Source organism: Muntiacus reevesi, chromosome 3 (genome assembly GCF_963930625.1).
Source record: "Muntiacus reevesi chromosome 3, mMunRee1.1, whole genome shotgun sequence".
NCBI lineage: Eukaryota > Metazoa > Chordata > Mammalia > Artiodactyla > Cervidae > Muntiacus > Muntiacus reevesi.
Genome location: NC_089251.1, coordinates 89,848,002 through 89,875,268, shown reverse-complemented (window position 1 = coordinate 89,875,268; position 27,267 = coordinate 89,848,002). Strand labels below are relative to the sequence as shown.

General features: G+C 34.9%; 1 protein-coding gene across 2 annotated transcripts in view; it reads left to right on the top strand.

Annotated features, from left to right (window-relative positions):
* Window positions 1-27,267, top strand: part of EXOC6B (exocyst complex component 6B) — a 669,652-nt gene that overhangs the window by 280,417 nt on the left and 361,968 nt on the right. For both annotated transcript variants that reach the window (XM_065929532.1, XM_065929531.1), the window contains exon 8: window positions 11,996-12,064. In XM_065929532.1, coding sequence (XP_065785604.1) covers window positions 11,996-12,064 — 69 coding nt within the window. The remainder of the gene's footprint in view (window positions 1-11,995; window positions 12,065-27,267) is intronic.

Sequence of the window (27,267 nt, the reverse complement as noted above, 5' to 3'; positions counted from 1 at the left end):
TACATGGTTTAAACAACAGAAATTTATTTTCTCACAGTTCTGGAGGGTGAAACTCTGAAGATCAAAGTGCCAGCAGGGTTGGTTTATCCTCAGGCCTCTCTTCTTGGCTTGCAGATGGACAGCTTCTTGCTATGTCCTCACATAGCTTTTTCTCTGCTTGCATGCCTCTGGTGTGTCTTCCTCTTCTTATAAGGACGTTGTACTATTATATTAGGGATCCAGCTTATGACTTTATTTAACTTTAATTGCCTCCTTAAATGTACTACTTTCAAATGCAGTCACTTTGTGGATTCGGGTTTAACATATGAATTTTGAGGAGACACAGTTCAGTCCATGACAAGGTGATTGTGAAAAACACAAGATTTGTATTTAGAAAGTCTAAGTTCTGTCAGCTTTTGTGCTATTGGAGGAAGTCCTGTAATTTCTCTACGCATCTCTTTTCTCACCTATAAAGTAGTGACAATAATTAATTAATGTTAAAATGCTTATGTGAAATTGTGGTTATTATGATATTTGATCCAAATTTCAAACTGTTTATTTCAGAATTTTCTTTTGACAAGAAGGTAACAAAATGAGTGTTATTTCTCAGTAAGTTAAAGTTCAATAAAGGATGCTATTAAAACCTTTATAGTTTAGATTAGAGGTTGCATTTGGGCAACCCATGGGCCAGAAACAGCTTCCAGAATGGTTGTTGGCTTATACAGTGCTTAAAAGTTTTAGAGTTAGTTTTCAACTTTTAAAAGTTAGTTGAATTCACACAAAAAATCTGTATTTCCAACCTAGTCTCTTTCTAAGCATGGTAGTAGTATTCCAGCACTGAGCTGCAAGGTTGCACAAAGGATATGGTTTTTCCACTAATCCACAATCCCTGTTGTGTCTGCACATTGGATATTACTGTCTATCATCTTATGTGTGCAGGTGCTGAGGGAAATATATTACTACTTTTAACAAGTGTGTATTAAACATAGGAGGATGGAAGATACACTGTCAGGACCACATGTCTGGGAAGAAGTAATGGCAGTGTAGTTAACTGTAAACATGAGCAGCAGTCCGGTATATCTGTTGGGAGAATACTCTGTAATGTGCTGGCCTGCGTCGCTGACTCCCGGTTTCCACTGGCCCCTGCTGGCTCTGAGCTTTCCACTTCTGTTCTTGATGAAAACTGGTCTGTTAAGGATAAATGTGGTCAAATGAAAAGTAAGTACCTATATTTATAAACAAGTGGCAATAAAGACAGTTGACAAAGTTGAATGAAAGCAGTGTGACATGCTTTAGGTATTCTGTTTTGCTTTTCTCATTCCTAGTGGTTGATCTTTTACGTCTATCCATTGGCAAAAATTTATTATGGCTCACGTTGATTTAGGATGTTAAAATTTTTTTCATTTTCTGATAGTATAAAAGTTTTGTCTTGAAATTATTTGCCTTAATTATAAAGATCTACCTATCTTTTCAGGTCTTCTAGAATATCTACTTTATGTACTCGTTGCTTTATCAGCCACCACTTTAACTATGTGCTAACTTGCTATTAACCCCGAATAGGGAATATACTTTCCCCCATTCTGTATCTATAATACCAAATTCTACTTTTCCATGAGGACTAGTTGAATCTCACCTCTTCTGTACTTACTTATCTTTTACTTATTTATAAGAATTTTAATTAACTATGTTACATGTCAATTAAAGTATAATTAATGTACAGTGTGATATATTGAATACACACACACACACACACACACACACACACACACACAGACTCTTCACTTACTATTCCATTATTAAATTTGGAGCTTTTTCTCTCAGAAAACTGATTTTGAAAGTCAGTTTTATTTTTCATTCTTCCCCACTCTCCCTGTTAAATTTGTCATTTGGAAGAAAGTGTTATATTTTATCCATCATATTTGAACTCTCAGTATATTGACTTGTTTTCTGAGAATGACATCCTTCCACATTATCACAAGAAAATAATCACACTCAGGAATTTAATATATAACTTATATACAAATTTTCCCAGTTGTTCCAATAATGTCCTTTATAGCAGTTTTTTCTTTCACTTTTTTTCCTGCAATCACATGTACACATGTGTCACATGTTGCATTTAATTTTTATGTATATTTATTCTCCTTTAATGTTCTTGTGTTTAGGTACATACACCCCCATGATTAGCTTCAGATTAATCATTTTTGGTAAGAATATTACAAAAGAAGTATTATGTTCTTTTCAGTGCATCATATTAGGAAGTACACAGTTGATTAAGGCGGTGTCTACCAGATTTCTTCACTGTTTTTCACCTGTTGGTCTTAAAACTGATTGATGATTCTTTCCTGATTCATGTATTGCTATGGTGATTATAAAATAGTGATTTTTCTATCTTACCATTTGATTCACATTGATTGGTTGGCATTCTTCTAAAAGAAGAAATTTACTTTTCTTCCTTTCCTTTTTTTTTTTAATTGTCTCAGTGTTGGCACATATATTTTTTTTTAATATACAGCAGGTTATAGTCCATTCTTGTCTTTCATTTTGATTCTCCATTTGTTCCAAATTTGGCTAGTGGGAGTCTCATCCATTGTCCTCTGATGTGTCTTTGTCAATTCTGAGTATTTCATTTGTTTTCTTGCACAGGATTGGTTCACTCCAGGTTTTGCCCCAGTCCCAGCACTAGCTATTTTGTCAAAGAGTTCTTGTTCCTTTTACTGGAGGACGGTATTTAGAAACCATGATATAGGCATTGGGTATGCTCCTTTTGTGGACAGAATTAAGAAATATATGTCCTACACTGACAGAGATATTTTTATAAATTGTAAGTTAAATCTGATGCTTCCAGTTTAAACCTGATATCATAGTTCTTCCTCTTCGGTTGCATATGTGTGTGTCTGAGAATTCTGGTTCCCAGAGTATTAAAATATTTAGTCATTTGCCTAATCATAATCCCCAGAATAGTTTCAGAATTTCTATGCATGTATCACTAAAAGCAGTAAATTTACTAAGTTCAAGATTTCTTTGCTGTTCTTTTCATTTTAAATGCAGTGGAGCTATATTGTTCAAAGTGTTTTGTTCAGATGTTTCTTGGCTATTTTAGTTTCTCATGTGTGCTTGTTATCCAATTTATATGTTCTTAGACTCATTTGTTTCTTTTTGTGTAATTTTTGGAGGTTCCCTATCCTTATGAATTTAATTTTTTGACTATATAAAATATGAACATGATTCAAAAGGCAGAGTTATATAAGACAGTATGTTCACTGAATTCCCACTCTTCTCTTTGTCTCTCTCTCCTGATCTTACCCCCACTTTGTAAGTAATCAATATTGTGAGTCTGTGTTTGTGGCGTGTGTGCATACTCTTTCTCATACCTTATATAACATTAATAGCATAATGCATATATATGTTTTGTACTTTGTTTTTTCATTTGAAAATATATCCTGAAAATAATAATTTTTATATCAGTTCCTGGGAATCATTCTCATTCTATTTTTACTACTAAATTGTATTCCATTTTTGAATGTACCATAGTTTATTCAGCTAATCTTCTGTATGTAGGAATTTAATGATTTCCAGTCTTTTCCTGTAAAAGTCTAGTGTTTCTGTAATAGAGCTATTTTAATTAGCTCAACAAAATACTAACAATGCCAGGTACTGGCAGGGTGCAGAACAGCTGTGCATTTGCTGTGAAAATGCAAAATGGTTCAGTCAGTTTGGAAAAGAGTCTGTTAGTGAATTTGTAAAGTTGAACATATACTTATCATATAACCCAGCAGTCTCACTCCTAGGAATTTACCCATTATATTTACACAGTAACATCTCCCTGAATTTTTATAGCAACTTTATTCATACATTGCAGAAAATAGAAGCAACCCAAGTGTCCTTCAGTGAGAGAAGAGATAAATGAACCATGGTATATCCATAATTAGAGTGTCACTTTGAAGTAAAAAGAAGTAAACTATAGAAATATAAAACAACAAAAAATGAATCTCAAATGCATTATGCTGAATCAAAGAAGCCAGATTAAAAAGTTACATATGGTATGAGTCTCTTCAAATGACATTCTTGAAAAGGCAAAACTCTAGGGACAGGAAATGGATCAGTGTTTGGCAAGGGCTGAACTTTATGGAATAATTTGACTACAGAGGGGCAGAGGGAAATTTTGGGGGTGGTGGAACCTTCTTTTAAAATCTAGATTGTGACAGTGATTATAGGCCTAGATGGATTTTTTTAGAACATAAAGTTGTTCTAGAAATTTGTCACTAGAAAGGATGAATTTTCCTGTATGCAAAATACCTTAAAACTTAAAAAAAAAAAGTTTTATAGTAAACCCCAAAACCTGAGAATTGTTTTATATATAGTTGGAGATGTTTCTTCAGGGTAGATTTCTAGATTGCTGATTCAAGGGATAAATGCATGTGTAGTCTTGTTGAATAATGTGAAATTCTGCTCCTTAGAGGTTGAACCATTTTCTACACCTTCCCACTGCCAACCATGTATGAGATGCTTATTTGCTTACAGCTTCTTTCAGGGAGAATTTTGTTGAGTTTTTGACTTTTTGCCAGTTGCATAAATGAAAAATAGTATCTCTGTATAGTTTTAATTTGCATTCCTATTACTGTGGGTGAAATGTGGTATCTGAGAAGTTTGAGAGGCATTTGTATTTTTTCCCCAATAAGCTATCCGTTTGTTTTTTTACCCATTTTTTTCTGATTTTTTTTGCTTTTCCCTTTAATTTTTATGATTTTCTTAGGTATTAGGGATATTAGTTCTTTACCTATCATAAAATTTTCTTCTATCTACTTTTGATCAGCTTAACTTTTCCTCCTCTTAGAACTTTTATATTTAATACTACATTCATGCTAAATTTCCTTTTTGCCTGATATTTTAGAGTTTCTTAGCATACAGTCTGTCTCTCTCTTCAGTCACTAAGTCGCATCCAACTCTTGCGACCCCGTTGACTGTAGCCTACCAGGCTCCTCTGTCCATGGGATTCTGCAGGCAAGAATACTGGAGTGGGTTGCCCTTTCCTTCTCCAGAGGATCTTCCCAATCCAGGAATCAAACCCGGGTCTCCTACACTGCAGACAGATTCTTTATCGACTGAGCTATGAGGGAAGTCCTAGCATACAGTAGACCATTGTTAAATAAAGATCAGTTGAATTTTTATTTCCTAAGTGTTATGGTTCAAGCAGAGGATTCTTAAAGGACTCTCATTTGATTTGGTTGCAAGGTTTTTTGTAATGCCTCAATAAGGAGGAATGCTGTTATCTTTCCCGACTTTCTTCTGTTTAGTGCAAACACTTGAATAAATTAAGTGGTAATCTGCTTAGGGATTTTGCAGGAAGAAGTTGAATAATTTGTGAGATGCTCAATAGAAAAATACTGTACTTTTAGGGTTGGGCTTTGGTCAGGGTATTCTTGTGTGTTCAAAGGCTTAGAAAGTTTTTTATACTTTTACTCACTCTAGTCACTTGGAATCCTATCTTCTAGTTTGTTGGTATGTCTGTGGTGTTAATCCAGCTCTATTAGAGCTTATGTCCAAATGAATTCTACCCTTTTTTCCTCTGAAATTTGTAAGTCAAGTAGTTCAGAAATGCACACTGGTAAAAAATGTTTGTCAGATACTTGGCTTCTGGACGTAATATAGGCAGTCACAATTGATCTTCTGAATTCAAAGGCAGTGCCCCTTTAGCTAATCATTTGTTGTTTTCTCTCTTGAGAAAAATACCTGGTACATTTATTACTTGAGATCCAAGTAATTTTCAGAAATAGGTACCAAGCCCCTGCATTCATTTATCAATACCAAGAAACCAAAGTACCAGAATTCCGTTTTATTTTAAGTGGTAATCAATGACATTGAACTGTACATTTTTAAATGGCTAAAATGTGAATTTTGTAACATGTATGTTTTCCAATAAAAATATAAAAATTAAGAAGAAAAAGGAAAAAAATTATTTTCAAGATCAAGAATGACCCAAATAATTAGTGAGAAGCATATCTAAATTCTTTACAAACTTCTGCCATACTCTTTTTGGAAGATCCACCTGCTTTGAAAGAGTTCATGAGAGAAAAATAAATGGAGTGTGTGTATATGTATGTGTGTGTCTCCTGGGCTGACCTAGAGGGGAAGCAGGTAGATTTATCAGACTGTTACTTACAGATACTCTTTCCCCCACCTCTGTTCACTAGTGAGCCTTTAAAATTGTGGAGAGAACTAAGTTCTAGCTCCTTTTTTTTTGTTTTTGTTTTTGGTTTTTTTTGAGGGGGACGGTTGTGTTATAAAAATATTAAATGAATATATCTGATAAAGCTTGAGTGTCATTATTTTAAAATTAAAATTTCCTTTAAAAAGCTAAATCATTCTCCTTATCATTTATGAGACTAACTTATCCACTAACCTTTCCATTTCCAGAGATTTCCTTTGACTTGAACTAAGATATACTAGAAAGAAGAAAAACATATCATAAAACCAGATTCTGATGTTTTACAAGAATTTCCATAATGAGAAATACTCTTTCTTTTCTTCTTGATATCTAATATTCCCATTTCTCCCCTGAATCTTTATAACTTACTAATGTATGTTGTGTACAGAGGTTCATAGGCTATTTTTTTCTAGGTGCTTTTCATTAATCCTATTTATAAGTTAGCTTTTTTTATTGTGCAATATCCTCTGTCTCCAGACTCTTTTTGCCATCTATGTAGTGGCATCATGTGACAGCTAGTGTATTGATGGATATACTGGTATTTAACAACAAATAGTCTGTACACAATAATTAGGAATAATTGCTTTGACTAAAGCTGTTAATTTTTATCATAGGTATATAAGATTGAAACAGTCAAACTAACCTTATATATTGGTATCTAATGGCATATGATCTCTGGTGGGTATGTGAATGTATAATTTTTGAATGTAGTTGTTGCCTCAATGATATCTCTCTGTGGATGTTGTAGGCCAGTCATCCATAGATTATTTTAACAGCTTGTTATTTTCTGTTAATTTAAAATATATCCAAGTTTTCTTAATTTCATGGGCTTCCCAAGTGATGCTAGTGGTAAAGAACCCGCCTGTCAATGTAGGAGACTTTAGAGATGTAGGCTTGATCCCTGGGTTGGTAAGATCCCCTGGAGAAGGGAATGGCAACCCACTCCAGGATTCTTGCCTGCAGAATACCATGGACAGAAGAGCCTGGAGGGCTGTGGTCCATAGGATTGCATAGAGTTGGATATGATTGAAGCAACTTAGCACTAGCACTCTCTTAATTTATATAATTTTATATTGTGTTCTGCTTACCTGCCACCTTGCCTGCCTCCTGAGAAACCTGTATGCAAGTCAAGAAGTAACAGTTAGAACCAGACATGGAACAATGGACTGGTTCAAAATTGGGAAAGAAATACATCAAGGCTGTGTATTGTCACCCTGCTTATTTAATTTATATGCAGAGTACATCGTGTGAAATGCTGGGCTGGATGAAGGAAAGCTGAAATCAAGATTGGTGGGAGAAATATCAGTAACTTCAGATATGCAGATAACACCACCCTTATAGCAGAAAGTGAAGAGGAACTAAAGAACCTCATGATGAAAGTGAAAGAGGAGAGTGAAAAAGCTGGTTTTTCAACATTTTTTCAACATTCAGTAAATGAAGATCATGGCATCTGGTCCCTTCACTTCATGACAGATAGATGGAGAAACAATGGAAACAGTAACAGACTTTATTTTCTTGGGCTCCAAAATCACTGCAGATGGTACTGCAGCCATGAAATTAAATGATGCTTGCTCCTTGAAAGAAAAGCTATGACAAACCTAGAAAGCTCATTAAAAAGTAGAGCCATTACATTGCCAATTAAAGGTCTGTCCAGTCAAAGCTATGGCTTTTCCAGTAGTCATGTATGGATGTGAGAGTTGAACCATAAAGAAGGCTGAGCGTGAAGAACTGATGCTTTTAAACTGTGGTGTTGGAGAAGACTCTTGAGAGTCCCTAGGGCTTCAAGGAGATCAAACCAATCAATCCTAAAGAAAATCAGTCCTGAATATTCAGGGAAGGACTGATGCTGAAGCTGAAGCTCCAATACTTAGGCCATCTGATGCGAAGAGCTGACTCATGAAAGACTCTGTTGCTGGGAAGGATTGAAGGCAGGAGGAGACGGGGACGACAGAGGCTGAGATGGTTGGATGGCATCACACACTGAATGAACATGAGTTTGAGCAAGGTCCGGGAGATGGTGGACAGGGAAACCTGGTGTGCCGCAGTCCATGGGTTGCAAAGCGTCGGACGTGACTGAGTGACTGAACAACAAATAATGTGCTCTCGGGCATAGGTTTCTTGCTTGTGTGTGTGTGTAAAGTCATTTCAGGCGTGTCTGACTCCTTGTGACCCCATGGACTGTAGCCCACCAGGCTCCTCTGTCCATGGGATTCTCTAGGCAAGAATACTGGCGTGGATTACCGTGCCCTCCTCCAGGGGATCTTCCTGACCTAGGGACTGAACCCATGTCTTTTATGCCTCTTTCATTGGCAAGTGGGTCGTTTACCACTAGCACCACCTGGGAAGCCTGGATTTCTCAGTTACATTATCTAAAATTTTGTGTACTATATGCTCCTCCCTGACAATAAAGAGGTTTGAAGGGACTCTCTTCAGAAACTGTATAGGGAATTAGGCAGCTGCTGTCCTTGGTGATGAAATTATTTCATGTGAATTCTTAAGGAAAACAACTAGTTAAAAAAGTGGGATAATCTTAAGTGTATTGTTTGTGACTACTGTTGGTATGAAGATAGATCTGTTTGAACTAGAAAAATACAGACTGCAGTATCTTAATGTCTTGAGTTCCTGACTGCCATTCAGAGGAAATGTTTAACTATTTTAATCATGTTTCTATATCTCAGAAAGAAAGCCCTTATGAAAGGAAATGACAGCGTCCTACCACAAAGTTATCTCTTATCAGTTATAGTCGTAGTCGATAATGATTTGTCAAACTTGGACATGTGTAAAATGCAAGGGCTGTGTTGTTTACTTTGGAAAGGAAAAATTAGATGAAGCTGATAAAGACGGAGTCATGGCTTTTGTTAGGAGACAGAAACCATTAAAGGCAGTCATTGTTAGCTTAGGAAAGTGTCCTTGGACCCCTCCCTCTGTCCCAGCTGAAACCTAAACCTGCTTGAATCATTCTTTGCAACTTGAGGGGAGGAAGGGACCACTGAGGAGAAGAAGAATGAAGACAGCTCTGACAGAGGTTTAGCATTTTAAATGGGGAGCAAAACTTGGGCCTTGAAGCAGACTGTTTATTTGAGTCAGGAAACACTGCCTTTTGTTCTGGTACTCACTCCCATTTATTTAGGCTTTTGAAAGTTCATTTCTTATCCTTCCACATGTGTAGCATTCCTTCACGTACAGTGTATGTTGCTCTCCTCCTTTCACCTTTCTGTGGATGTGATTCTTTCTCATTAGTGGAAGCAGAGAAAACACATTTAGCTCAAAGCAACATGAGTCAGTGCATGCTTTACATACCTTTCTTCTCACAGCACTCTTCTGGTTTCCTCACAGTGTTCCTAGTGTTCCTCACAGAAGGGAGCGTGGAGGAAAAATGATTTCTAAATAGTAGGCTATTTGGAGGGTGGAAGTCAAGCTTGTGAGCTTAAGCTCCGTTCTGCTCCTTTTTATCTTGATTTCTGTGTACCACCGTCAAGGCAGGAAAGCATGTCCTCAGGAGGACTTAACTGGATTATGATTTCAGAGGCTCAAAAATGACATTGTCCTCTACGTCAGAGTACTTAAAACAGTTAGAAGCTGAATATGATGATGTCAAGACAGCCTTACAGAGAACAGATTTGGTTTTAAATATTTGGAGGAAATATTTTGTTTTGCTTAATACTTGCTTTTCAGTGTTTCCTTGGAAATGACAGGAAAGGCCTTTGTCTCTTCTCTAATTATGTCTATTTTTGAGTTGGTCCAGAAAAACCAGTCTTCTCATGCCGTTAGTAAAGGGCCCCATTAGGTTATTTGTCACAGATTTCTAGGGAAATTGTCCCCTAAGGTGGGATGTTCATTCTTTAAGGATGGGTCTGACATGTGAAAGGGCTAAGACTCTGAGCAATGGCTAGAAGCAGGTTCCTTTTGAATGAAACTATGGCTTTGAGTTCAAACCAAAACAAAACAAACTATGAAGAACATAGAAACAAAGTTGTGATGAAATTTGTTGTTTAAAATTATTCTTAATATTTTTAAAGGATATATTTCTAAAAATAACTTTATAATCATTAATTCTAAATAAAAGGAAAAAGTTTAATTTTCCATATGGATCAAAGTAATTCTTTTTATGCATTTCTTTTCTTGTCTTTTTCATGTACATGTAATTTTTAGGTAATTTGAATACTATTGTAAATATAATTTTATGGGAATTTTCTCTGTTTCTTCGTTTGAAATTGTTTTTCACTTAGCTACTGTTTTCACTGGTAAGCTCTGATTTTCTGGAAAAATAAAATAAATTTCCTTGAAATCAAAGAGGAGCGACTGTAACAAGGGGCTTTAATGTTGTAGTCATTTCACAGAAGAGTGTCTGTAATGATCACCTATTGCCGCTTGTGTTAAGATGAAAATGAATGTCCATTTGTATTCTTAAAGTTAGAATTTTTACATGCTTTTTAGTCATACTTTTCTTTACCTACATGGTGCCATTAAATGTTTTTCTTAGTAATTTGGCAGTGCTCACTAACTCTTCTAGATTTTTTTTTTTTTTTTAAGTAAAACTATGCTTTGGCCATGGTGTAGGATCTTGAGCACTTATCAGTCTTTGGAGTCACAAAAAAGTTTGTGTGGAGTGCTTATAGATATATACTATATTGAGTGAGATTTCCAAACATAGAGATTTAATTTCTGATCTCATGCATGCAAAGCAAATAAACAGAATAGCCAATAAATTTGAACCAATATATAGAGACATGTGATGGTTTTGAAGGGAAAAGAAAATGGATATTGTACTATTGAATTGCAGAATGAATAGGTTTTATTAGAAAAAGCATCTTGATGAAGAATCAGTTCGCCCAAAAAAGATATGAGGTTTACTTTTATGAAGTAAAGGAAACTGACCTTATAATCGTGAATCAGCCCAAACCAATTTAGATGTGCCTGCTACTCGTATTCAGATGAATCATACAGTTACTAGTGTTGTACTAAAAACTTTAATCTTAACGCATGTAAATCCATGGCTGATTCATGTCAATGTATGGCAAAAACCACTACAATATTTTAAAGTAATTAGCTTCCAACTAATAAAAATAAATGAAAAAAAAATAACTTTAGTCTTTGTCTTTCTTTAGTCTTTAGTTATATTTTAGTCTTTATTTTGACTGCTGTATTTCTTCATGTAATTTTGTCTTTTCTTCTTTGTTCTGTTTTGCTTAATACTTGCTTTTCAGTGTTTCCTTTTATTCTTGTTAGATTTATTTAGGTCAACTAATATTTTCTTTTTTTGGATGAGGAAATTGAGGTCAAAGTAAATTGTGACTTATTCATCATCATGATTGTAATGAATCAGTTTTAGCACTGTGACTCTAATGCAGTTCTTACCTGAAGTTTTTTGTTTTACTTTCCTTTTTTGATGTCTAGGGTTAATCTGTATGCATTTTTCATAATATAATTTATTGATACTCTAGGTTTGATTTATTTTTAAAAATATCGTCTCCCCTCTCTTCTTGGAGTATTTCTGTATTTGACTGCATGCTGACTTAAATATTCACAGATTCTAATGCCCTTTCCTGCTTTTTTTTCTGCAGCCTCCAAATGTATCTCTAAAAGCATATGCAAGACCAGAGACACCTGTTACTCTTGTCTGTTATCTGTTCTTCAGTTCTGTGTCCCAGCCTTGCTGATAGCCTCACTGTTTTTTAATCTATGACTGAAATGCTAAAGGCTAGGTTTCTTGAAGCATACTTTGTTTTAACACTTTAGTATTAAAAATGAGTGCTGTTGCTCTTAATAGCTTTGTTTGAATATTTTGTGACAATTTTGGTTGTTTTGCAGGTACCTGGGGCCCAAGATTTGGTTGATTTCTCTCCTGTTTATCGATGTCTACACATATATTCTGTCTTGGTGAGTCTTTGGCTTTGCCTAATAAAACTCTATATTGAATTCAGATCTCTGCTTTCTCATATTTTATAGTTTTTCTGCTTATTATTAAGGAATAAGGAACTATTATTAAGGAATTGTTATTGTTATTCAGTCACCAAGTCATGTCTGACTCTTGAGACCCCATGGACTGTAGTATACCAGGCTCCTCTGTCCTCCACTATCCCCCAGAGTTTGCTCAAATTCATGTCTGTTGAATCAGTGATTCTGTTTAACCATCTCATCCTCTGCTGCTCCCTTCTCCTTTTTTAAAGAAGTATCAGTTATTAAAAAATAATCCTTTCATTTCTTCTTGAATCTTTTATTTACCTTTGCCATGTCATATGTGGTAGCTAGTGACATTAATTTCTGTCAGTCTTCAACAGATTATTAGATTATAGCTAAAAATAGTGACACACATTTGAATTTCTGCTGTTAATTTAAAAGTGTGATATTCATATAATAATAACCTATCTTTAAATATTAAAATATGATTTTTTTTATTCCTGATAATTACTCCTTTGTCATGTAACACATATGGAAAGAGGAACCTCTTGGAGCAGAAATACTGTGGATATCAATGTCATTCTAATAAAGGCGCTTTATCCTTGTTGGTAGTATACCTACATGCAGACACACAGATACATACAATCAGTAAAAAAATTAAAGTATCCTCAAAGACAAGTTGATGAGAAAAGTCCATTGTCAATACATTTTATAGCAAAATTCAGTGAATGTTCTATCAGGTTTTCAGCCTATTTGAATATGTCTTACTGCCTAGTGTGTTATCCATATTCTTTCCTTATATATTTACCATAGTATCATTACTCCAGATAGTTTGGGTGGACTTTATAGCCTGAAGTGTCTTTGGTAACCTCCCATATCTAGAGAAAAGAACTGATAGCTTCTTCCCCCTCTTCTTCCTCCTCTCACTTGTTGCTGTCTGCTTCCCTCTTCCCCTCTCCCTGTTTTCTCACTCTCTATTCCTTTTCTCTGTTCATCATTCTTTTGTATAAAAATGGGACTTCCCTTGTGGCTCAGCTGGTAAAGAATCCGCCTGCAATGCCAGAGACCTGGGTTTGATCCCTGGGTTGGGAAGATCCCCTGAAGAAGGGAACGGCTACCCATTCCAGTATTCTGGCCCGGGGAATTCCATAGACTGTATAGTCCCTTGGGTCACAAAGAGTCGGACATGATTGAAGCAAGATATAGATAAAATTGTATCAAAGCATCTAAAATAAGTTGACTGCTTCTTTTTAATATCATGTGTGTGAAAGTCACTCAGTTTTGTCTGACTCTTTGGGACCACGTGGACTGTAGCCTGCCAGGCTCCTTCGTCCATGGAATTCTGCAGGCAAGAATACTGGAGTTGATAGCTATTCCCTTCTCCAGGGCATCTTCATAACCCAGGGATCGAACCCAGGTCTCCCTCATTGCAGTCATATGCTTTACCGTCTGAGCCACCAGGAGAATTATATACGTTTTAGTTTGTCACGTGCTTTTTTTGTCATTTCTGTTGTATTGCATTTTAACATGGTTTTTCCATTCATCCCCTGTCCATAACTCCACTTGTCTCTCATCCCCAATTATACTAACTCTGATATGTTTAACATACGATCATGGTTATGTTTTTGTTTTTGAAAAGTATATAGTAACTTTGTATTTGATTTTAACTTATTCAAATAGTATTGTCTTATGGACCTAGTTCTATTTCTTTTTATCTTTTGTTTAGTACTATTTTTAATATCTGTTCCTCATTATAGTTTGTACATTTAGTTCATTGCCTCCTGCTTATATGTGATAGTTAGTTGACCCCATTTGTATTTGCTGTGTTTTAATTATCTGTTACTTTAGTGTGTGTTAGTCACTCAGTTGTGTCCGACTCTTTGTGACCCCACGGACTGTGGCCCACCAGGCTTCTCTGTCCATGGGATTCTCCAGGCAAGAATGCCAGAATGGATTGCCATTCTCTTCAATTAACTCTTAAATTGCCTAATATATTCTGTTGCAACAAATAAATACCCTCTTATTGACTTGTAAGTTTCTATACTTTAAGTATGAAATTCTTGGTTGTAAGGTATATGTATAATATTTGATTTTACCAATTTCTAATTTCTGATAACCTGATGGATATTGATATCATTTTAATTTGCATTTCTTTGATTACTGGTAACATTATGCTTCCCTCTTTGAACTTACTAATCCTTTAAGATTTTTCTTCTCTGAACTGCCTACTTTTAGACTTTGCTCAATTTTTTATCAGATATCTTGTTTTTGTCTTTTCTGTTTGCTGGAAAGAAACATTTCAGGCATTCTCCCAATATTGTAGATACTAACAGTTTAGGATATTGCAAATATCCTTTTTCCAGTTCACCACCAGATTCTAAACTATGTTTGTGTTATCTTTTATGAAATATAAATCTTTGATTTTAATATAATTAAGTCAATCAGTAGTAACCTTATAATCTGTACTTTTTGAGTTTTGAAATTATTATTATTATTAGAAAATATTATTATTTGATTAATAACAATTATTTGATTGATAGTTATTATTTGATTAATAATTATAAATTATTATAATAAAACTGTTATTTGAAATTATTATTATTTGAAGTTACTTGAAAAATCCCTCTCTCTTCCAGGTCATAGAGCGTTCCTTTTCCATTACCTTTAACATTTTACCATTCACATTGTAATTTTGATTCATCTTGTTTTCACTGTTGTATATTGCATGAGGTAGGGGTCCAACTTAACTTTTTTTCTGTGTGATAAATTCAGTTTTACTAATCCCATCTATTGCATAATCTGTACCTTACTGAGTAATTCCTGGTAGGACTTCTGACATCCACTAAATATTCATGTTTGTATGAATCTGTTTGTGTCTCAGCTCTCTAATTTGTTATATTTGATTTTGTAATATACCTACATATATAGTAAAAGAAGTCCCTTTTCATTTTTCCTCTTTTAAATTGCTTTTTGCTTTCACTATTTATAGATCTTTATTTTTCTATATATATTTTATGATCAGTTTGCGTTTATATGAAATAAGTCCTGGAATTTCTTTTTGAATCAGTTGAATTTATAGATAAGTTTTAGGAAGAAGTGATCACTTTATAACATTAAGTCATCCCATTTGTGGAGGAATAAGGTCTACTTTAAAGTTATTTAATTAAGCTTTCTTCTTCTCTGTTAATAGTCTTGGGCACTTTTTGTTTAGTTACTAGCAGAACACTTAGTTTTTGTTGCTATTTTCTGCTTTAATTTCTAAAATTATTGCTGATATTGAGAAACATGTTTCGAAAGAACAGCATGTATATTATCTATGGTGAAACAGATCACCAGCCCAGGTGGGATGCATGAGAAAAGTGCTTGGGCCTGGTGCACTGGGAGGACCCAGAGGAGTCGGGTGGAGAGGGAGGTGGGAGGGGGGATCGGGATGGGGAATACATGTAACTCTATGGCTGATTCATGTCAATGTATGACAAAACCCACTGAAATGTTGTGAAGTAATTAGTCTCCAACTAATAAAAAAAAAATTAAAAAAAAAAAAAAGAGAAGCACTATTGATTTTTATAAGTTAACCTACACCTGGCAACCTGCTCAATTCTTTTGTTAGTTATTATATATATATTTTTTTTTTTTTTTGGTTTATGATAAGTTTTCTGTGTGGTTAATCTTAGTATATGCAGATATTTACTTTGTTTCTTTTCTTCATAACCATTTATCTCTGTTCTTTCTATTGTGATGTTGTATTGACCAGGATCATCATTACTTTGCTGTTCAGTAAAGTGATAGTGGACATCCTTCTCTGATTTCTAAATTCAAAGAGAGAGTATCTAAAGTTTCTTCATTAACTGATGTTTACAATAGGATTTTGGTAAATATTCTTTATCTAGTTATTCTTAGACTTATAATTTTTTATAAAAACATAAATGAGTATTGAATTTTATTGAATTTGTTTTCCAAATATATTGATAAAATGCTGTGGGTTTTATTCTTTAATTCATGAAGGTGATGGCTTTCATTGGTAGATACTTCTGATATTAATTCTTTTATTCTTATATAAATCCAACTTGTTAAGGATGTAAATCACTGCCTTTCTTTAACTCCCTGTGGAATTTTACTTCTTTTTGTCTATTTTATTTTTAATCTTTTTTGTATTTATGTGTATGGCTATGAGTAACACAGGCCTAGCATTGTTCTTACTCTTCTTTTTTTTTGTATTTTCCTTTGTGGTTTGTAAGTCAGTGTTATTTTAACCTCATTAGAATTGTTGAACATCCTTCCCTTTTTTCTGTCTTATGAAATGATTTATGTAACATAAAAGTTATCTATTTATTGAAAGTTGAGTAGAAATAACATTCAGTAATATGCATTTTTCGTTTGCCACATACTTCCTCCTCCTTTTTCCCATATTATCTTACTTCTATGACCCACTCCAGTATCCTTATCCAGAAAATTCCATGGACAGAGAAATCTGCTGGGCTATAGTATACATGGTCACAAAGAGTCAGACATGACTGAGTGATTTCATGATTTTGTTTACGCTCTTCAGTAGTATATATGACTAAAGAACCATATTTGCTTATATAAAATTTTAAGTTATAAGCCTCACAATTGTAAAATTAAGTGAATATTTCCTCATAAAGTATAGGAAAATGGGTAGTTTATTTAATTTAATATTATATCCTCAGTACCAACAAGAGTTCTTGGTGTAGGTACTCGATAAATATTAGTTGAATGAATAGATAAATAAGTGGTACCTGAAGATGAATAGGGCTTCCCTGGTGGCTCAATCAAGGACTTATGCTTTTACAAAATTATAATCTGTCAGGAAATAAGTTACAACATTTGAATGACTGTAACATGACAGCACTATATCTTATCACTGTGTGTATGCTAGTTCCTCAAGTGAGAAATCTAGTAGTGATTCATAAGAGTACTGAAGTAATTTATTTGCATAATAGTGGTGTTGAGCAAGTCACCCAGACCTCAACTTTCTCATATATAAAATGTGATAATAATGCTCAGTTGTGTCTTACTCTTTGGGACCCCATGGACTATAGCCTGTCAGACTCCTCTGTTCATGGAATTCTCTGGGCAAGAATATTGATGTTGGTAGCCATTCACTTCTCCAGGGAATCTTCCCAACCCAAGGATTGAACCCAGGTCCTCTGCATTGCAGGGAGATTCTTTACCATCTCAGACACCAGAGAAGCCCAATCATTACCTACGTAGTGCAGTTATGGTATGGTATGGACATTGCCTGGCTTAGTGCATAGTTGGCATTTAATAAATGGTAGTTAATATGTCAAGAAGTATGTGTCTCTGATGCTAGTCATGAGGCATATTATAGGTATTTTTCAAAATATATGACAAAGTATAGACATGTTGATAGAGATTGTAGTTTCTGCCACCAACATGCAATCTTTATCAATTATTTAAAATTCACACATTCTTAAATATACAAAGTCTATATAGTCTTAAATTGTGAAAACAAAAATGGGGGCCTTAAGCTGTGCATTTCAGAATACATTCAATAATATTGAAATATTTAGTGTTTGTAAATTTTAATGTATTGTTTATATGGCAGAAACAGGCCTCTTTCCCCATTTATAATGTTTCTTACAAGTTTTGAAAAGGTACAACCCTCAACTAGGGTGGTAAGCAGTCAGCTATATTATTTTTGGAATACATGTTTAGTTTTTAGATGTTGCTGTACTGGACCTACAGGGACTTTAAATAAGAACTCAGATATCTCATTGCTAAAACAAGAGCCAAATCATGTATAACTTCTAGGGATGAATCTTTTCACAGGTTTTTGGGGGCCATAATTTGTCACTTTTCTATGTTTGTTTCCTTATTCTCAAGCCACTAATTTATATTATTGTGTGATAAAAGCTAGTTCCTCATAATGTTAATGACAATGATATTTAAAAATAGATTACTTAATATTTGTAACATAAATATTTTCTTATTTCCTTATGTAGTTCATATTAGCATTTTTCTTGTTGTTATTTAGTCTCTAACTCATGTCTGACTCTTTTTAACCCCATGAACTGCAGTGTGCCAGGCTTCCCTGTCTTTCACTGTCTCCCAGAGTTTGCTCAAACTCATGTCCATTGAGTCAGTGATGCTATTCAACCATCTCATCCTCTGTCGCCCCTTTTTCCTCCTGCCTTCAATCTTGCCGAGCATGAAGGTCTTTTCCAGGGAGTTGGCTCTTCATATGAGGTGGACAAAATTTTCGAGTTTCGGCTTCAGCATCAGTCCTTCTAATGAATATTTTGGGTCAATTTCTTTTAGGATTGACTGCTTTGATCTCCTTGCAGTCCAAGGGACTTTCAAGAGTTAGGCTTTCAGAAAAGATTTAGGAATAGAGAAATGAGGAGTGAGGAGAAAGTAAACCTTCTCTTTTTCATTCTTTTCCATTCCTATGCTTGTCTCGACTTCTTCACTTTTCATTCTTTCATCAGCCCAGTGTATTTATCTTCTGTTCATACCACTACCCTGAATCCATATCTTACTGGACTTTTTAGCAGCTTTTGACTTTGTTGATAGTTTACAATTTAAAACTAAGTTAACTACCTAATCCCTTCCTGTTTTAATAACATATCCAGATCTCAAATCTAGCAAGTGTTACCTCTTAAATGTAGTTTTACTTCACCTTTCCTAAAATGATTACCCTAGTTTAGATTCTCATCAAGATTACTGAAAACTGTCTCCTAACTGTTCTCCCTTCCTTATATCATAACCCCTCACTCACTTCTCACTGTAGTCTTAATAATCTATCATATAAATCTGATCAATGATGTCTGTATAAAATGGTATAATTGGTCATCTGTGGAGTAAAATGTAGAAGTATGGAAGAAGACACAGCCTATGAAAGCGTAGTAGGTTTTCCGTGTCCAGTCTGCTGTTTCTCCTGCTGCTTCCCACCTTGCTTTACTGATACTGAAATACTTCCAGCTCGTGACTGTACCATGCTGTTTCACACAGCTCATCCTTTCTTCATGCTAGTCCTTGTGCTTGAATTACTGTTCCCATTTCTGTTTTACAGTTTCATATTTGTTTGCTACTCAAGTCCTCTAGCAGGTTTTCCTGATGTTTCAGGTTAAGCACAGTGGATGCTCTTTCTCTTTGCACTACTATAGAACCTGGTACATATTTACGTTAGTGCTTATTGTATTATATCATTGTATTCTAAATAGGCATTCTTTTTCTGCCATAGACTATAATACTTAGTCTTAATACTTATAATACTATACTTATAATACTTATAATACTATAGCACTTAATACTTAGTATTAGTAGAATATAATGCTAAATGAAAGTTTTTTATTTTGAAATATGACTACCCTCCTTTTGACCTGCAAATGAATCCAGTATTGTAGTCTCAGTCACTGTTACACAATATCATAGCTGGGGCTCATACAAGGGAAAACAGTTCTATTGGTGTCCAACGGAAGGATCATAACAGAAGTAACAAAAAGTTCTAATATTTGTCATTTACAATAGTGTTTATCTGAACTTTTGGCCTGGAGGATAACAAGGCACACTTTGAATAAACATGGCAATATTTATTATTTTTAGTGAAACCGACCTTCCATTCACCCCCCTTTTATGGCTGTGCTGCTTATAAATTCCCAAAGGATTATTTGAAAAATCCTACTTATATCTGCCAGCCTTATCAGTAGGGCAGGAGTTCACGTATTGTAACAGGAGGTCAGATTTCGGTCATGGTCTTATAGATGGGGCCAAGCACCTGTAAATTCTTCCTTTGGTGACTAAAGTGAAGTACAATATCAAACAGGCTGTGAGACTTTTCTAGGAAGTGCTGAACTTTGGCAGGAAGGGCAAACTTTGGCAGGAGGAGGGGAGGGAAGAAAGTGAACAAGGGTCAGATAGTGGTTAATTGAGACTTGATCCCTGGTGTAGTAATGCAAATGGAAGTGTACAAAGCAAAGGTAGGTATATTTTATAGAATTGTTTTAAACAGCTTATACTATTTAAATCTTCCTGTACAGTTTAGAAATGGGCAGGTAAGGGATAGGATATAAGACATGGCACAGTCATTAAGGATAATTTTTTAGGAGGAGAGAAAATAGCATAAACTAAAAATTTAATTGAAAGGAGAATGATGAATGATAATAATCTGAGATTCTGTACATTGTGTAGTTTTAGTTTAAAAGATGGATAGTTGTCTACTGAAGACAGAAACCAGTCTGTCTTGGCAGATTTTTTTAAAAACATCTGATCAATCCAGTGATGTCTGCCATGTTTATGGGCTTCAAGCCTTGAATTCCAATCAACTTGGACAAAGATTTGTATGTACTTCAAGCTTCTCTATGTACTATTCCATCTTTCTGACTCTTCTTCAGATTCGTTGCTCACTCACCTTTCTCTCACTTAAAGGGTTATGCCCCATAACAAGCATCTTGGGTATCATTAAGATACTAGGGGAGCAAATCTGTAAATATAACCATAACCCCTAGTTTGTGGGCCTGATTTATAATCTTCTTGTGGTATGTTGGTTGTCAGTGATCTATATCATCTGCTCATTAATAATTTAAAAAATTACCAGATTAAAAAATGTTGACAAATGTATACCTTTGATTTATATACTTTTCTGCATGTGTGTTACACTATAATGAAAAAAATTATTTTAAACATTTCTGACATCTTGGGTCCAGGGATAGCAATTATAGCAATATATGGATTTTTTTTCAGTAGGCAGTAACCCCTCAGTATTACATAAATCATCAGAACCTTAGTTTCGTATAATTGTCCTTCAGTTGCTAAAGGATACTGTAAAACTGCCTAAGATATAAGGAAAGAAGAATGCTGTTGTGCAGTGAATTCATTATTATAAAGGCAACATAATACTAGAAGTGTGGTATTTTTAAAAACTCTCTTCAGCAGGAGGCCTCTGAGAATTAGATGAAAGCTGAGAACCCTTTCCCCAGACAAGATGTGCATATGTCCAGGCACTTTGTATTCTGCTTAGAATTTCAGAGGCTTCCCTAACTCCTGAGTCTCATCCAAAGAGCTGGAAAGAATAATTCATCTAAAGGGAACTACAAGTTGAGTTAGATTTCAGGTATCTGCTGACTACAGACCTATGCCCCAGAGTAGCTTATCCCAATTCCATTTGAGTATCCTCTTTTATAAGCCCCCTAAGGACTCCCTACCACCTTGTCTTTTTCTTAGACTTGAAAACCTTGCCAAAATCTAACTTTAAAAGCATGTTTCAAAGTAACCTTATTTCTTTGTCATAAATCTTTGTTCCCTGGGAAACCATTATACATGGCAAGTGGGTGGACCTGTTTTTCTGTTAAGAGTAAAGTTAGCGTCGGCATCTAAACTAATAGTTGTATCCCCCTGAATTCTTCAACTTAGAAGGATACAGAGCAGAGAGTTAGAAATAATATGAAAACTGTGTTTCTCTTTATAATCTGAGGATTTCTACTGGTATGGGCTGTACTGGCAGCTGGGAGAACTTACAAAATTCATGGTCATGTAACTACAGATTATACTAATAGTAAGGAAAGGATTTGGAGAGTGGAAAAAGGAAAAAATATAAGCAGTTGTAAGTGACACAAGTTTTCTGAGATCTCAAGGGAATTATTTAATGAAATCAGTTAAAAAACTTTGTGGTGTCAATTGGCTATTATATAGAAGTACTTGAAGTACTTGAGGAATAAATATTTGAAGAGTCTGAAATTTTCAATTAAAGAAAAATAATTAGTTTTGGCATGCTCAAGGTTAGACTTAAAGATCCTTTTGAGTAGTGGTCGTTGAAGTGTTGTAGTTTATGCCTGTATTTATAATTTTATCGTCTTGGATTTTATCTAATACTTTGTTCAGCAGTCTCATAGTGCTATATGCAAATTTGACTACATCAAATAAGTGACTCATTCATATGGTAAATATGAGGGAAATACCTCACTTGGTAGAGACTAAACTCATTCTGAAATAGTTCTTTTATTGCTACCAGAGGTAAGGTTTTATGCTTCTTATTTCTGTACTCTTATCAAAAGGTACTTTAACTGCCAAGTGAATTTAGTAGAGGGCTTCCCTGGAGGCTCAGCAGTAAAAAACCTGCCTGCCAATGCGTTAGACACAGGTTTGATCCCTGGGTCGGGAAGATCCCCTGAAGAAGGAAATGACAGCCCCTCCCGTATTCTTGCCTGGGAAGTACCTTAGACAGAGGAGCCTGGCAGGCTACAATCCATGGGGTTGCAAAGGAGTTGGATATGACTTAGTGACTAAACAATAACAACAAATTTGGTAGAAACAATTAGAACATAGACTTAAAGGAAATCTGAAGGATGGGGTATATTTTTGATGGTCAGATTTTTAAATTGTTATTTTTAAAAATGAAACCCCCTTTAAAAAAACAAAACATCTCTGCTACACCTTGATTTTAAGATAATTGATTAGCAAATGAAAAAAAAAAGCTATTCATGTATCAACCTCACATAGCTTTTGACAGTGCTTCTCACAGATCATTGACCTGGCAATGTGTGTGTGTTTGCTAAGGTGCTTCAGTCATGTCCGACTCTGTGCAAACGTAAGAACTGAATCCTGCCAGGATCCTCTAGCCATGGGATTCTCCAGGAAAGAATACTGGAGTGGGTTGCCATTTCAGTGAGTTCTAATAAGTAAAGCTCTGACTGATTGCTTAGTTTTCGTTAACAATTGACTGTACTTTTTACTCTAGCCTAGTTTGTAAAATCCTGATTCAACTTTGAACAAAGACAATTTATTTGTATTAATTTATCTAACTAGTAAAAATCTATTATTTAAACTCTTTCAATTTCTTACAAAGAAACTTGAATGAACATTTAAATTTTGGTTTGGATATAAATACAAGTACAGTTATTTATTGATATTACTGCAATGGTAGAAATAAAAATAAATGGATAACGCCTATATGCAAAATTCTTGGTGCTTCAAGTTAGTAGATAAGGTTGTTTTTGTTTTTGTTTTTCTCCTTGTTTGACTTTCGCAAAGATGGTGGTACAGAGAGAGGGAAATATCAGTTGATTTTGCCTCTCACACAGAATTGGAAATTGTGGGTATAGAATTTCAGCATTGTCAGAGGCAAATGGGATCTAAGTCTCCTTACAGTTGTTTCTGGAGCTGTCTTTCTGGGGAACCCCAGTTTTATCAGTTGATCTGTTTTTTTTTTTTTTTTTTCCTGTTGGAAAAAAAGGAGGGGGGCCCTATTTCAAATGTCTTTGAAACTCTGTGTACTTTATTTCTATCTTGGGTTTTTCACAGTTCACACTAGTATATTCAAGTATATTCTGAGATCTGAAAATAAAAATGTTATATTTCACTCAAGGAAGCATTTCCTAATTCAGTGAAATATGTAAAGATGACCAGGATGTTTCCTGATCATCAAACTTTTTGGCGATCAAAAAATTTATAATTTGATGGGTCTAGAGAAAAGCTCCTTTGTAAGAGACTCTGAAGAGGTCTGTTTTTTTTTTTTTTTTTTTAATTCATTACATTTAGTTGAAATATATATACTTACTTTGGGAAGTAAGAAAGGAAAGTTGAATTTTTAATCAAAATGCCTTCCTGAGAACCATAATTTGAAATGAGTAGGTACTATTTTCAAATCTTTATACTGTTAGAGCTGAAAGCTTTCCTGATTGTTTCCATGGTGACCTTGAGTACTTCTGAGCAATAAGAATGTATTTTAAGTATTTTCTTTAGCGATATTTTTTAATGTGGAAAGTTTTGCCCTGAAATGCTTGGTGACTCCTAGTCCATCTTTGACACTTAACAGATTGTCTCGTCACTCTCCGGCCATATCTCAGTGCCTCCTAGTTTTACTGACCTACCGGTGCCTGGGGAGGGTAGATAGGCATAAACACTGCATAGACCACAGAGAAAAGCTGAGGGTGAGACTTTGTGCACTGCATTGATAAGGGCACAGGAAAAGCCATGTATCGTGATAACTTTCCTGTAGTATGGGCTAATGGGTCCTGGTTTGTAGTAGCTGTAATCTAACTTTTTATAATTGTCATAATGCTCTTTTAACCTGGTGACCTTATTACCCATGGGCATACATATCATTTGGCTTTGAATAAAACAAGAGGCAAAAAAAAGTGACTAAAGCTGTTTTTTTTTCCTAGACGTGCTTGTGTTTGTTTTTCAGAATGCTTACTTTGGGAACATTGAACTTCTCAAGTGTGCTTACGTTTTTTAAAACAAGAATATCTCACTTAAACAGCTTTAGATACCACAATAATGTAACTGTTTTTTTTAAGTCCTGACAAAATGAACAAGAAATAATTCACTTTCCATATAACACAAGTCATCTTTCTAAGCACAGTTTAAATCATATAAAAACTGTGCTTTAAATACGTTAGTTTCTCATTGTTCTCAGAGTAAAGTAAACTACTTAACTTGGTCTGTATAGTTTTCCTTGTTGGATCCTTGGCTTATCTCTCTTACCTCATTCTTAGTGCTCTTTTCCTCCTGCCTGCTCCAGATGTACAGACCCCAGTGTTCTTTCATAACGATGCCTTTGCACAAGCAGTTCTTTCCTGAAACATGTTTCATCTTTTCTTTCTTCTTTTGATGTTTCTTCCTATTAATTATGCCAGATTTCTTCATTGCTGTGATCTCGATTTGGCATTTATAGTCTTCTTTCCCTCATCTTATATTTCCAGATCTCTTACATCTTTTTCTTCCTTTTCCTTCTTTCTTGGTTGTGACGGCCAGGTATTTTTCTGTTTTTAAATTTAAATTTTTTAGTTTGTTTTGTTTGTTTCTCTAAAATGGCTTCTATACTAGGTACTTAATTTAATACGTTGCCCTAATAGTTGGGAATTCTAGAGCGGGGCATAAATAATTGTTGCCAGAAACTTGTGATCTAAGTAAGAGGGCATGTACGGGAGGAATTTCCTTTTGTTTTATGGGTGAAATTTAGTCATTCATTTATGTACATTACATGTGCCAAAATGATCTTCTAATCAGAAGCAAATACTGGAGCTCATGTTTATCTGTGATTGGTTGTAGCAGGTGTAATGAAGACTTCGTTTTTCACCTATGAATACAAATGGATTTATTTTAAATTGTGTGGCCATGCATACAGGCTCACTCACTTAGTCATGTCCGACTCTTTGTGACTCCATGGACCATAGTCTACCAGGCTGCTCTGTCCATGGGATTTCTCAAGAGAGCATTGGAGTGGGTTGCCATTTCCTTCTCCAGGAGATCTTCCTGACCCAGGGATCAAACCTGTCTCCTGCATTGCAGGCAGATTCTTTACTGCTGAGAATTGTGGGACATTCAAAAACCTGAGTTTGAAATAGAAGTGGATTCTCTTTTTCTGATTCCAAAACTCAGATCACAGTCGTTAGGTGAAGTAGTCTAGGACTTTGATATTGGTGTGGAATTGTTTGTCCATACCCCTGACTTTCTCAGGGAATGTAGGCAGTTTAGTTTCTTTCTTCAGTGTCTTTAACCAAAACTTCTGAAAATCTCAGAATACTGTGTTATTCCCACCTCACAGAAGGAGCTTAGCAAATAATTTTAGAATGAATAAATGAACAAATCTCATCAAAATATGTCAAGAAAATACTGTAAAAAATAAAAGGACTGTGGTGGAAAACTGAAAGCATTCCCTCTAAGATCAGGAATAAAATATGCCATAGAGTAAGATTTAGATGTTTTAATTGAAATTAATATAGTTAACCTATTGATTATATAGAGTGTTATCATTGAAGATTTGGAGTTTTTTCTTGTCCTAAAACGAAGTGTAAGATATGTTAACGTATTTTTTAGATGTGAAAAACTAAGTCGTTTATAATGTTTAATGATGATGTTTGTAGCAGTACAGATTGTGTTTGTTAATGTGTTTCTAAAACCCAAGCATAATGGCTTAAATTAATGTAGAGTTTGTTTCTTTATATATGATAAAGAAGTCCAGTTGTAGGCAATTCACTATTGGTATGGTGACTTACACTGTCATTAAGACTTAGGTTCTTTTAGTTGTTGCAGTTCTCCTTCTTTAGCACATAATGTGTCTTCAGTTTTGCAAGGTGGATCATTTTCATATTTCAGAAAGAAAGCAGGTGCGAAGACCAAAGTGTAAAAGCTGCATCCCACATCTGTCTGTTTCTGTTGTCAAGAAAACAGTAGCTTCAGTCAAAAAATAAAAGGTTCTGCAAAAATGATGAATTATTTTGTAATTTAAAAACAAAACATTGGGAGCACATCAGACAAGCTTGAATCTAGATCTTGATCTTCATGTGTTAGTTAACTTCTTACAGCTTCAGTTTCCCATTTAAAAATGCAAATAAGAGTGTTTATCTCACAGTGTTTCTGTGAGAATGAAGTGAAAGAGTATATGTTAAAAAAAGTACCTGGCATACTAACTAGATCTTAAAAGAAATATTTCTCCTTCTAACTTGTACATGTTCTGCTCACCCCCATCTTCTATCACCAAATTCTTATAAGGATGTGATGCAGGTGGAGGAAGGGACTAGAAACTAGACTGATGCATGTGTAATACATATGCAGTTATAAGAAACAATTCAAGAAAACCCATACAATTCCTCTCACAGCCCATCCCCATTTAATGTTGCTGGTGTTTACTTGCTAAGTCATGTCCAACTCTTCTGCAACCCCATGGACAGTAGCCCACCAGGCTCCTTTGTCCATGGAATTTCCCAGGCAGGAATACCAGAGTGGGTTGCCATTTCCTCCTCCAGGGGATCTTCCCAACTCAGGGATTGAACCCGCATCTGGCAGGTGGGTTCTTTACCACTGAGCTGCCATGTAAGCCCCATTTAATGTTACTTTTATAAAAATTCTATCCTACAGATTAAAAGCCATGCTATATTAAGAGGAGAAAGACCTTTGTATACCTTTTCTTTTAATCATCTTATTTCACAGAGGGGGAAACCTTGGCCTAGGGCAGTTGAATTACTCATCTAAAGTCACCTATTGCTAAATAGCAGAATTGAGACAAAAACTGGAAATAAGTTTTCTGTCTTGTGTTCTTTCCTCCATCAGTTTTCATTATCATTAAAGCAGCTAAATTTATCATACTTTGTGTGATGCCCTATTCTAAGCACTTAAAAGTGTTAATAAGTAAATTATCTTGTACTCTAATTTGGTAGAGAATAATTATATGAAATTTATAAACCTAATTAACCCATGGT